General features: G+C 25.6%; 2 protein-coding genes across 3 annotated transcripts; both read right to left on the bottom strand.

Annotated features, from left to right (window-relative positions):
- Positions 1-1,718: 1,718 nt before the first annotated feature.
- On the bottom strand, positions 1,719-3,618 carry Jagn (jagunal). The gene is made up of 4 exons (XM_070306995.1): positions 3,319-3,618; positions 2,709-2,850; positions 2,258-2,473; positions 1,719-2,055 (listed from the first exon to the last, which is right to left on the bottom strand). Exons 1-4 carry the CDS (start codon positions 3,408-3,410, stop codon positions 1,927-1,929), a joined length of 579 nt encoding a protein of 192 aa, XP_070163096.1. The 5' UTR covers positions 3,411-3,618; the 3' UTR covers positions 1,719-1,926.
- Positions 3,619-5,744: 2,126 nt separating this feature from the next.
- LOC138939355 (deubiquitinase DESI2) lies at positions 5,745-11,239 on the bottom strand. Of its 2 annotated transcripts, XM_070307045.1 has the most exons (8): positions 11,223-11,239; positions 10,900-11,124; positions 10,348-10,543; positions 7,117-7,313; positions 6,882-6,954; positions 6,728-6,821; positions 6,473-6,614; positions 5,745-6,398 (listed from the first exon to the last, which is right to left on the bottom strand). In XM_070307045.1, the coding sequence occupies exons 4-8, from the start codon at positions 7,240-7,242 to the stop codon at positions 6,222-6,224; spliced, it is 612 nt and encodes a 203-aa protein (XP_070163146.1). In that variant the 5' UTR covers positions 7,243-7,313; positions 10,348-10,543; positions 10,900-11,124; positions 11,223-11,239; the 3' UTR covers positions 5,745-6,221. The 2 variants fall into 2 exon arrangements, with proteins under 2 accessions (XP_070163146.1, XP_070163148.1); XM_070307047.1 differs by lacking the exons at positions 10,348-10,543; positions 11,223-11,239 and having other exon boundaries at positions 10,900-11,204.
- Positions 11,240-13,144: the final 1,905 nt, after the last annotated feature.

Here is a 13,144-nt window from a genome sequence, read left to right as displayed (position 1 = left end):
CGCTCACGTATCATTTTATTTTTGTTGTTCACCGAAAGTTAAACAAAGACAGATAATGCTCGCGAGCGTTGCGGTCGTTAAGTGAATGCAATGTTGGCAGTTAGTTTGCACGTAGAGAGAGAGTGAAATGATCTACGTGCAAATTAATCGCAACCGGCGTACCGTAAGTGAGAAAAAAATGTATTTGTAATGTTTTCTAAAAAAAAAAAAAGTAAGCTCAAAAAGTACTTAATAAAAAAATACTTTATTATGGTGTTTTAGAAAGCTCTCAATGTCAGCTACAAGAATACTAAATAAAAAATGGGGGTTTCTATTTAAGATTTTAAAGTTGATCTTCACATGACCTTCAAATGATTTTCCAAGGTCAAATCATTGTCACCATCTTATGACCCCCTTGAAGCCACACAACTTTTGTTTGAAACATTTTTCGATTTAACGCAGTATTTCTGAGATATTTGAGTGGGTCCTTTAAAATGGGACACCCTGTATATTTACTTGTATAAACTTTTCAAATATGTATAAATATGCATTTTTGATTTTTGCAAGAAAAATAAATAAGCATGTGAAATTTTTATGTATCCTACTCTTGCAATACAATAACTTGATATTATTATTTTTTAAATTTTATAATTTTGTGAAATTATATTGATTTAAAAATATTTATATTTTTTATATTTTAAAATATATTTTTAATTATTTTTGTCTATTCTAATTGTTTTGTTTTTACTTGTTAGTTTGCTTTATTAAAAAATTGTATTTTTAATAATTTAAATTAAAATATAAACATTATTTTTTCATTTATATTCTTTTGAGCATATTTATTTGTAATGTTTATTTAACTTCATGTACTTTTCTACAATAAAAGTCTATATCCTTACTTAGATAAATAAAAAAAGAGATAACTTTTACACTATTGCACTCTTTCTAAGTTTGATGTACAACGTACATGCTTATAGTTAATATATAATGCACTAATTGTAAGTCTATACACTAATCACCTTAATTTCTATACTTATTATGTTTATGCTATATTACTGTATATCTACTAGTGCATATCTCATTTTAACCATAAGCAGTTTGTACATTTAAAAAGGTGCAATATTTTAGGAATACTCTTTTTAATTCAAATAAGTGAGAATATAGACTCTATTACGAGGAAGGATATAAAGTTAGATAAATATTATGAATAGATGCTCAAAAGAACATAAAATGACAAAATAAATGTTCATAAGTTAAATTTACATTATTAAAAAACAATTTTTTAATAAAGCGACTAATTAAAAAATAAGTATAGCGAAACAAATAGCTGCCATCACATAAGAAAAGCAACAATGACGTTTAACGCAATAATTTGTAATCAAGAATAAATTTGTGATATATGTTGTTTATAGATAGATATCATTTATGGGAAAAATATTTCAAACTGTTTCTATATTGCATTTTTATATTAAAAATCTATTTAATCGATATATCTGCTCCATTATGATTGTGTAATAATAATGATAGTCATGTGAGCTAGACATTAGTAAGCACTGATAAAATATCAATGCCTTTTATTTTATCATTATAGCAGAATTTATTTGTTTTGTCATAATAATGAAAAAATTGTATAAAAATATCATTTAATTTGACAGAGAAATATGACACATATTCTCATAATAAGAACTCATAAATCTCATTGTTTAAAAAAATATAAATCTAATTAATTTGTATATCATATTTTCTTATATACAAAAGTACACATTGATATTCTCTCTCTTATATACATATTACATATATTTTTCACACATTTTGGATGCCATTTTTTATAACAATTATATATCTTTGTTTTTTAATATAAACCACATAAATATGAATGCTCACATTCCGAAATATATCTATAACTTTTTTATCAAACTTGACAAGGTCCATAGTTGACTATAGGGTTTAGTCCATTTTTTTAACACTCCGTATTTTCCAGGCAACCAACAGATTCCAAGAAAAGTATAAAGAGAAACAATGGACTTGTGAGGCTAGAAGAATAAATGCATACCAAAGTACGCCGTATGGTAGACCCTTAAAAATAAATTATTTTATATTAGTATGCAGTTTATTTGCTTAAAATATTAAACCAAGAGGGTTTTTCCTTAATGAACGAATAAATAAAATTCTTGCAAATTAAATTAAATTAAATTAAAAATTAAATTGAATTTGTGGGTAATTCCAATTGATAAATTATTTAATCAAGTAAAGTTGATGATTCCAAAAATAATCATACCTGCCACAAATAAATATCTTCAGATTCACCTACAGTTAAGTACGTCCACACATCCTTAAAGTAATACACAGTAGCATATATCAATGAACCATGACCTAATAAAACGATACCTATCATATATCTTTGCAGTGTTTTAATTTTATTTATTTTAATTGCTGAGAGAGCAAGAAAAGATAATGGCAAACTAGTGCACCATATATATTCCCACCATAATGGCTAAAATAGAAAGAAGAATAAATCAATTAAATGATCAATGATCTCTATTAGGAATGAAAAAATATGTACAATATATCACATTTTTAATAAATATAAAATTGAGCAACAATAAAAGATACTTGTTATTAGAGTTTTCTCTCCTAAATTTATTTGTTTTAAATAAATATCCAACAAAATAAAACATGATCTAAATTCTACATTTATATAATATTGCTTAAGATATTTTTTATTATACCTGTGGTATTTGTAGCTCTTCTACTTCTAAGATGAATATATCGAAATAATCTAATATATCTGCAGAAAGTTTAGCAAGCATAATAAAAAATAATAAATAGTGAAAAAATATGCAATACTTCAGTCTTGATTTATTTGTTGCACTGAAAACAAAAATAATATTGTGACAAGAAATAGAAATGACAGGATTTTTTATATATACTCATATTATGTATTATACATATGTGTGTGCGTATGCATACATATTATTGATATATTTTTAGATAAATATGCATATGTATAATTTCTCTATGAATGATATTAATTATAGTAAAATAATGTAAATGTCGCATCAACTTTAGAAAGATTTTATTTATTTAATATATAATAACAGATTGTACTCTGTCTTTGTTCAGTGCGCTATTGTAAGTGCTCTAATTTTATATTGGAATGTAATATATATATTTAGTAAAAACACACAAAAGTTAGACATATCTAATCAAATGGAAATTGAAATTTTCAAGACATTAATAACTCATAAATTAAAATTTATTATTTATTATATGTATTTATAAATTAAATTTCACAATTAAAAAATTTAAAAAAAACTGCATTTTTTAAGATTTTCTCACCTAACTTGGTAATGTATTGCAATTTTTTGCCTATGACTATAGTCGCTCCCATCTGTTCCCAGAGCCTGGGAAAGAGTCATTTTTGAAGCCATATATATAATCGGAAGAGTTCGCGGTTAGAAATTTTTTCCAAACAGGATATGAACAATCTGTACAATTTGGGAACTAAAATCCGAGGAAATTTGTATCACATTTCATCAGCGAGAATTCAACTATTTTTAAACTTTCCGCAAGCGACAAAATGAAAAAGGTCTTCTATCTAAAGGCCAGTATCCACGATACTAGAAACTAGAAACTAGAACTAGAACTCGATCCGAGCATAGAGTAAATAAAGAATAACAGAAGAAAATGTAATGATAAAGTCCTATATAGGCTGCGGTCGGGAAGACGCTAGAAATGCTTCGAAGCGTTTGATTAACCAATCAGGACAAAAAGAGTAAATTATTGGATATATATTATATTGCTATGTTGCTGCAATATTATATTGCAATATTTCTGTAGGCGGACATTTTACTGTTGCTGCAATATCATAACAACGTTGCAGCAATATTTCGTAATGTTTCTGCAATGTTGCAATCTTGCAGAAAAATGTTGCTGCAATGTTGTTGCAATCTTGCGGTGCTGTATGGGCATGGACAGCTGTGGGTCCAACATGGCGATCATGAGAAGCGTGGAGGAGGTAACAATGTCGCTTCTCTGATTATATAGGACTCTACTCTGATTATATAGGACTGTAGGTGGTGATAGAATTCCTTTGCTGATCAATTGCTGATTGGTCATTCCAATTCGCCATATTTAATAGCCAAGCTAGCGAAAAATTTTAATTTATAATTAAAAAAACTTGTTGATATATACTTTTATGAACGAATATTTCTCTCGAAATGAAAGATATTAATTTAGTTTTCAATAATTGATGATTTATATAAACTATTTTATGTAGAAATAATTCGCGATCTAAAGAGAATTTTGATTTTATAAAACATATCAGACGATTAGAAAGAGATAGAATCAAGTGACCTGGCTGTCATTGTCTATTCGCGCATGCGCAGTTTTTGATATTTAGTATTAGCTGTTTTATAGCAATAAATTTGTTGCAATAACAATTTAACTGAAATATATTTTTCGTATTACTTTATTATTTTAATCATATGCAAATCGTTTATTGAATTTAATTATATATTTTACTTGTACAGTAATATAAACAAAATTTTTGTGATTTCTTTAAAGATTAAAATATATCGAAATTGATAATTTGATCATTAAGAAACTAATTTATTTTTAAAATAATTTGTGAATGTAAATTAAAATTTACCTTTATTAACACTTAAAATTATAATTATTATATTTATTTATGGTTTAATTTTTGTCTACTTATATATTGCAAAATACGTTTTTTAATAAATTTTAACTGATTTTCTGTCATAACAAAACATTTATTAGATTTTTAAAAATCTGTATTAATTTTCTTTAAAATATAACTTTATAATATTTTTTACTATGCTAATGTACTCTCCGGACTCTGCAGTATGTTCTACTCTGCGCATGCGCTAACAGACAAGGACAGCCAGGTCACTTGACTTCGTCTCTTTCTAATTGCCTGATACTCTTTTAGCTGACTCCCGCCCTCTATTATATCTTCTCTCTGTTTCAACCATTTAGCATAGAAATAAATATTTGCGTGGTATTAACAGGACGATGTTTTCTGTCTTCTCTCTAATATTAGCATTTAATAATTTATTCGTTGACCAATTTAGATTTGATTTTTCTCTAGGAAAATATAAAAAATCATTATGTTTCGCGATTGATCAATTTTTAGCTTTTACATACCTTCATAACTGTATGTAAATCGTAATTTCAAATACAACATCTAATAGTTGTAAGAGCAAAACCTAATTAAAATTTAAAAAAATTATTAATTAAAACTAATTAGAGAATATAACTTTATTTGCATATCTAAAGTCAAGTTTATAAAATATTCTTAACTAATAATTACTCCAGAATTATTGGTGTCTGGATATTAGCTATGCAGTAAAAATTAAAATTAACTAATAAGTTATAAAAATCAAAAACAGATGAAAAGATACAAGTGTACAAACTTGAGTGTGGAAGTTTCATGTGATATTATTGACCAACTTTGATTATTTCTCACCTTAACTCTCTCTTAACTCAAGGAACTATTAACATAATAATAATAAACTATTAACATTATCCTAGTAGAATTTTCGATTCTAATTCATCTCCAGAATATTTAAAATATTTACGATAAAACATTATATGTAAGGTATAAAATCTATATATATATATATATATATATATATATATATATATATATATATATATATAAATTATAGAAAATAAATAGATCATTAAATATATTCAAACTATTGTATATAATATTTCTTACATATAATTATATCTATCTGATGTTCATGCATTATATTTTTAACTTAGTGCTTTACAGTTTTAATGTAAAAAATAAAAAATAAAAACTTGTAAAAAAATTAATTTTAGTAATTATATATCTTTCTAATGTAACAAGTTTTGTTTTCATTAACATACAAGTTTCTTGTTCATTACAATTTGAATTCATATATAATTATCTATTCATTATGTAACTATCTTGACAGTATTATTCAACAAAGAACACATGCGACATTGCAGATTGCCATTTTAGGAGACATGTTGCAACAAAGGCAATCTTTTTGGTACTAATTGTTAGCAGTCGCATATTCAAGTGTACAATATCAAATTTGTACCTTGTTTTGACGGTTTAGTTCCTTAGATTTTCAAATCTTGGCAAAGTCATAGCTCTAATTAACATTTTTGTTCATCATATTTAATATTACCTAGAACGTATAACTTCTACGGTATTTTAGACCGTGCATTTTAATGTTAATTAAATGTTACAATGAAGTATCCGATGGTGGTGTACTTTCGTGATGACTAATTTGACTAAGAGAGTGTTGCAAAGCGTCAGGCGTTAACCATTCCTTTGGTAAACAACGTTGAAGAAATGGTACACATGAACTGAAATATGCTAGACGATTTACCCAACCAGGTATTTCTTGTCCACATAAAATCTAAAATAAATATTGTTTTTTATTATATTATTTATACTATATATTCATTAGTGTTGTTAAGGAAAGTAATATACCAATGTGAACTGACTGCTGAAATGATTACAATTTTTATTCATCAAATGATAACGGTCCCCTCTAAAATCTTTGCCTAATTCTGTAATAATTCTTGAAACATCTTCTTCTGTGAAATCTGTATATCCAATATGAACAGATTGTCTATAACATAAAGGATGGCATTACAGAAAGATTGACCACGTGTGATATACTACAGAGCGCTTATCTTTTAAAGAGTGCATTTTTATATAAAAAATAAAAAATATAAACTGCACCTATATCTAAATTGTTCGCCTAATTCTTCAGCTACTCTTGGTGTGATCTCAAAAATGCCACTTCTTGGTTGAGCATGACCCCCGTATGCATATTCTGTAGCAGAAATACATTTCAAATCTTTATTTCATAATCCGTAATTTTTTGAATACATACCTGTTCCATATATTTCCACTCCCGAATGAAACACACCAAGACCAATAGGTGTAGTATATTCATTTATCCAATACTGCAACAGAATATATATGTTAAATTAAATTTTATAACATGCTAATTGATGTATATAATTAAATTTACAAAAATTGGTAATTAACAACATTAAACAATTCTTAATGGTGTTTATTTTATTTGTTGTAGTATGTAATACAATATATTGAAGCCAGTAACTCACCATATCATAAACATTAAGAATGATTGGCTCACGTGCCATTTTTGGGATCAATTCCTCACTATCTTGTGGATAACCCAAACAACTGGGGAAAGAGAGATTACAATTAAGGCCTGAAGAAAACATCATTGGCTTTGTAATCCACAGAATATAGTTGATTAATAATTTCCTCTCTCTTTTTTTTTGTTCGTCTAATACACCTAACACACACAAATAAATACAATCTCATTATTTTATAAAACTTTTATAGATATGAAAAGATTATAACTATTAAAAATTAATTACTGCATATTTAAATAAATAAAATATTATCAATATATTTTTGTGTTAATCAATATTTAAAAAAATAAAATATTTTAAATTATTTTTTAGTTTTTTTATATTTTGATAACATTGTATAGCATACTATATATGTAGAAAAGTTTAATACATAATATTATATATATTTAAGTTTATAATATTATACATTCATAAAAAAATATTAAATATACATTAATTAATATTATATATAAGTAATATACTATTAAATTAATTATAATTATAATTATTATATTATATAATAATTATAATTATTAAATTAATTATAATTATATATATTATTAAATAAATATATAAGTATCATATTAAAAAAAATATATATATATATAAGTTTATTATATATTTAAGTACAATATTAAGGTGTATATACTTTTCATTACTTTTTTAATGACCAACTCTGATCAGTTTTAATTTGATTTCTCTTTAGTAAAAATATCAAATTAACATTTTATTATCTATCACAGTTTTCTAATCTTTAGCATTATATATTTTTATAGTTAATTGTAAGCTTGCAATTAAAATTTTACTATATCTCATTTAAAATTAGCTAATTTTATAATCTATTTACTGCATACTTTCTAGTGTTTAATTCATAAAAACGCTTTTTTTCAGTCATTTAAAAATTATTGATGCCTTGATATTTCTACTTAGAAAAAATCTACTCTAAAATTAACTAGAAAATTTATCATTAAGAAATGATGCACGAAAAATAGGATATTCTCTATATAAATATTCTAAATATAATATATATATATAAAGATAGTAAATAAAAGTAACATGGCGGTTTGCCACAGATTCGAGCAAAAACTGCAGATTAGCTTCAATCGTGTTCACATTAAACTTGTGTTCTATTATCAAAGTCTGCTGACAATAGATTGCCGATATAATAGCTGATTGGTAACAAAAACCGAGCAGTCTGTCAATGTAGATCTCTGCCTCCTATCTGTGTCAAACTATAATGCAAGTGAGCCGGAATCTGCTTGATTTCTACCATCAATCTTCTATTGACAAACTTTTATATTTCCAATTAGCACTTTTATGTTTCCAATTAGCTAGCATTTTGCCAATACACGCACACACATACAACATTGCATATGCCAGATTCTGTATTGATTTTACAACTTTTTTGTCAACAAAATTAAATATTTTAAAAAATAATATTAAATTGTTGCTATTATGCTAAAAATTAAATCATCAATTTCAAAAATGTAAACTAAAAACACATTTAAATATGTTTGAACATATTTAAATGATACCATTTTTTACTAATGCTAAATTAGTACTAACTACTAGCTAAATTGCAGTTACTTAGCCGTAAAAATAATTTAAAGTTTTTGTTATTATTTTCAAATAATTCTTTGATACAGGCATAACTACATTGTAAAACTATATTTTGTTTCATATATTAACATACTGAAAAAATAACAAGAAAAGTCAGATATTTTTGGAATGGAATTAAAAATATAATATATTTTTAGTTCTACATCTATGATTAAATATCGTCCTTATGCCAAAACTATAAATTTGTAATTTTTCTAATGTCATTTTTTTAAAATAAAGATTCTATGCTAGAGACATGAATGCGTTAATAATAGTATATCACATCAAACTTGAGGTATCGATTCATGAAAATAATTATAAAAATAAAACTAGAACTTGATTTTTCGAAGCAAATTAAATTTTCAACATTGCGATACCTCAGACAAAATTGCACATTCGTGGTTTTGGCATAATGGCGACGATATATTATATAAATATATTATAAATATATTTTTTTTCTAATATTGTTATTTCTCTCATTAGTGATAGTTTTTAAATATATTTTTAGAAAACATTAATTAAGTTATTTTTCTGACCATTTGTCTAATAGATATAACTAGATAAATTAAAGATAACTATTAACACTAATTTGTTTTGTTAAGAGCAAGTTCTTGTAAATTTAGAATACATTTTTTTTATTTGTACCTGTTTGAAACTTGTTGAAAACAAAATTTAATAAAAAATTAATTATAATTTTTCTAAGTAATTCTTAGTTAATTTATTAGTTAGTAAATCTATTTCCTTAAATATATTATTATCTTTAAAACTAATACTTATGTCGATATCATCTAAACATAAGTTATTAAATTTGTAAGTTGAATTGGTAGAAAGCAAAATCGATAAAGTTATAAATGGATTAGATCTTTTAAGGACAAAACTACAGATAATAGTTTTTTCCACAAAATATTTTGCTCTTGTTAAAGCAAAAATAATCAGAAAAACAACTTCCTTTCTACAAATACATTATCCTTTATATATTTTTCTAAAAATGTAACAGTTAAACAAATTAATTTCATTATAGCATAAAATATAAATATAATCCAAAACATAAATAGATCTCTCTACATTTAAGTGTTACTTGAATAAAAAATATAATTACTTAAAATAATGTCCACTAAGTTTATAAATAATTATTAATGCTTTACAAATTTTGTTAGATACTTTAGATAAAGCACAAAACTTTATACTGTAAAATATAGCTTAATTAATTTATATTTGTTAGAGAAATATATTATAACATATTTTATTACAATATAAAATCTTTTAATCGTTGATTAATCTTTTCTTGTAATGATATACATTCAAAATTAATATACACTCAATATAATTGATATACACACGTTAAAGATAATATAAATAAGGTATTTTTTACATATAAATATCATATAATGACATGTATCAATATAATGCATAATGTAAATATATGAACTAATATGAAACTAATATCTGTGTTTGACATAATAAAATAAATAAATATTAATTATGTAGTTTATCTCTCTTTGTTATACTTTGTTATATACTTAACTGATATTTCCTACACTATGTTATGCAAGAAAATCATTATAACAAATACGTAAAGATAATAGAATATGATACCTTTGTACAGATATAAAGCAGGTTCAACACACTTTGTATTTAATTACTAAATACATGTATCTTCTTTTATATTGTAATATTATTTCTGTTTTAATTTACTTCTTTTTTGATTTCAATATTTTAATATTGTACTACTAGTAGCCTTGTCGTTAATATTAAGTGTTGCATATTATTCTGATATAATCATCTTCAATAACTGAAAAAATACATTAATTTTTATATTCGAAATATATAAGAATATATATTCTTCGCATAATGTTAAGAATAACCTTTGAAAAATATTAGATACTGCTATGTTTAAATAATTGTCTACTCTAATTACAGAAATAAGGAATACAATATTATTTCTAAATAACATTCTGTTAAATTCCTTGAAATGATGCACAATGCTTTACATTTAAGATATTGACAGCTTGTCAAATGAGATATAACAGTTCGTGTAATTTGTAGCGAGTTAATATCATATAGCACACAGACACAAACTATTATCAAAATTTTTTTAAACAATTTTTCAATGATTATTCTTCTTTAAGATTATTAAATGTCACTTACTCTTTATTTGGTTTCCTGTTTTAGCTAAAAAAGATCTGTCCGTTTTACTTGCACTTTCTACACTTAGGTTCCTTGTTTACTCCACTCGTTGACACTCGATTATATATCCATTTCATCTCAATTAAAAGTTCCAAAAAGTGCAAGCAAAGAGAACTATCCAATAAAATATTTCACTTAGAAGCAGCGTTAAATCGGTATCAGATTATCAAAGAGAAATGATTGAAACTGAAAGTTCAAGATCGGACATCGTTCAACAGCTTGATCATATTATGATTGTGATTTGTTTTATATTTTGTAAAGTCTTAATTAGAGGAAAAAATTACATGATCGTCACCTTGTACCTTGTACATATACTGGTGTCACCATAAACTACAGATATAGTATATCTAGACCGAGCGTTTGCCTTTAGGCCGATATTACATTTGTCGTACGATAAACTTTTTAAGCATATTGATTGGCTGCAAAATAGAAACTTTCTTAAGTCTCTAGAAATTAGCTAATCAATGCGCTTAAAAAGTTTGTCGTACGACAAATGTAATATCGACTTTAGGGTGCTGTTACATGCGGCGTAAAGCCCGTATCAGACTACTTGAAAATTGAAGATTGAAGATTAAAGATTGAAATTTGATTAATCAGAACAAAAGGAACTAAAATTTTTTTATCCCGATTGGTCAAATTTCAATTTTCAATCCTCAATCTTCAATGCGTAGTCTGATTCGAGCTTTAAGACTGATATTACATTCATATGACAAAATGTTTGTGTGTCGGATACGTCAATTGGCAGTCAGATGGAGAATTCTTAGAATCTCGATAGAGACTCTAGAAATTCTCTATTCAATAGCCAATCGCTGTGTCCGACAAAAATTTAATTGTTAATTACTTCAAAAGAGTACGCAGTATGACATCAAGAACTATATGCATTGCTCAAGAAGGACCTAGCAAATGCCTTAAGCCCGTATCAGACTTATGCATTGAGATCGAAATTTGATCAATCAGGACAAGGAAATTCCTTTTATCCTGATTGGTCAAATTTCAATCTTCCCATACAGCACCGCAAGATTCCAATAACATTGCAGCAACATTTTTCTGCAAGATTGCAATATTGCAGAAACATTGCGAAATGTTGCTGCAACGTTGTTATGATATTGCAGCAACAGTAAAATGTCCGCCTACAGAAATATTGCAATATAATATTGCAGCAACATAGCAATATATTATATGCAATAATGCTTTATGTATATTTATCGACATAATATCCTTAACATATGAAAAAAATAATAAGAAATTAGGCCTATAAGAGTCAGGATCTAGCGTGTATATAGTTTTTCTGTATTATAATAATAACGAAATTATAAAATGTAAATTTTTTAGTACACATTCGACTTCCTTCAGTGACAGAGAATATCTAAGAGAAATAAGAAAAAACACAATTTGCAATTGTGTAAATTCACAATTTCTTTGTATCCGAAATATTCAGATATCCGGATGCAAAAAGATTGTGGTGAATTTACGCATACGAGTTTTTTCACATCTCTCTTGTCTTTATATAATCTCAAAATTTATTTATTAAAATCTGAAGTATCTTTTGCATATTAGAAAATTATTATTAAATTTTTGATTTTATATAAGAATGGAAACTATTAAAAGAATTCTTAGTCCAATGTCTGAGCCCCTGTATTGGGGTCATATCATACGACTTAAATTAACAAAAATAGTTATTATATCTTTTTAATCTTACTAGCCGCTCTTTGTAAATTTTATATAATCATCATGACTAAAAATTAAATGTGGAATTGATAGTGCAACATGCGCCGCATAGTGGTAAACAAATGAACTAGCGATTATTGAATACTTTTTTTGTAATATTTTCGGAATGTTGCTGTAACATTGCTAAAGTTATATTGTAAAATAATGTCTTTGCAATATTTTTGCAACATTAAACTGCAATATGCAATATTACAATATTGTAGCAATGTTGTTGCAAGCTTCAATGCTGTATGGGTTCAATATATAGTTTGATACGAGCTTAAGGCATTTACGGGCATAATGACGAGCCAAGACCACACTTAAAGCCTATATCAGACTACGCATTGAAAATGAAAGATTGAAGATTAAAGATTGGAATTTGACTAATCAGAACAAAAAAGATTAAAATTTCTTTGTTCTGAATGGTCAAATTTCAATCTTGAATCTTGAATCTCGATCTTCAATGCGTAGTCTGATACGGATTTAAGACACGATCTTA

Source organism: Polyergus mexicanus, unplaced genomic scaffold, assembly GCF_030449975.1.
Source record: "Polyergus mexicanus isolate NDT 795.1 unplaced genomic scaffold, iyPolMexi1.0 SCAF_14, whole genome shotgun sequence".
NCBI lineage: Eukaryota > Metazoa > Arthropoda > Insecta > Hymenoptera > Formicidae > Polyergus > Polyergus mexicanus.
This window is presented reverse-complemented; position numbering and strand designations above follow the sequence as displayed.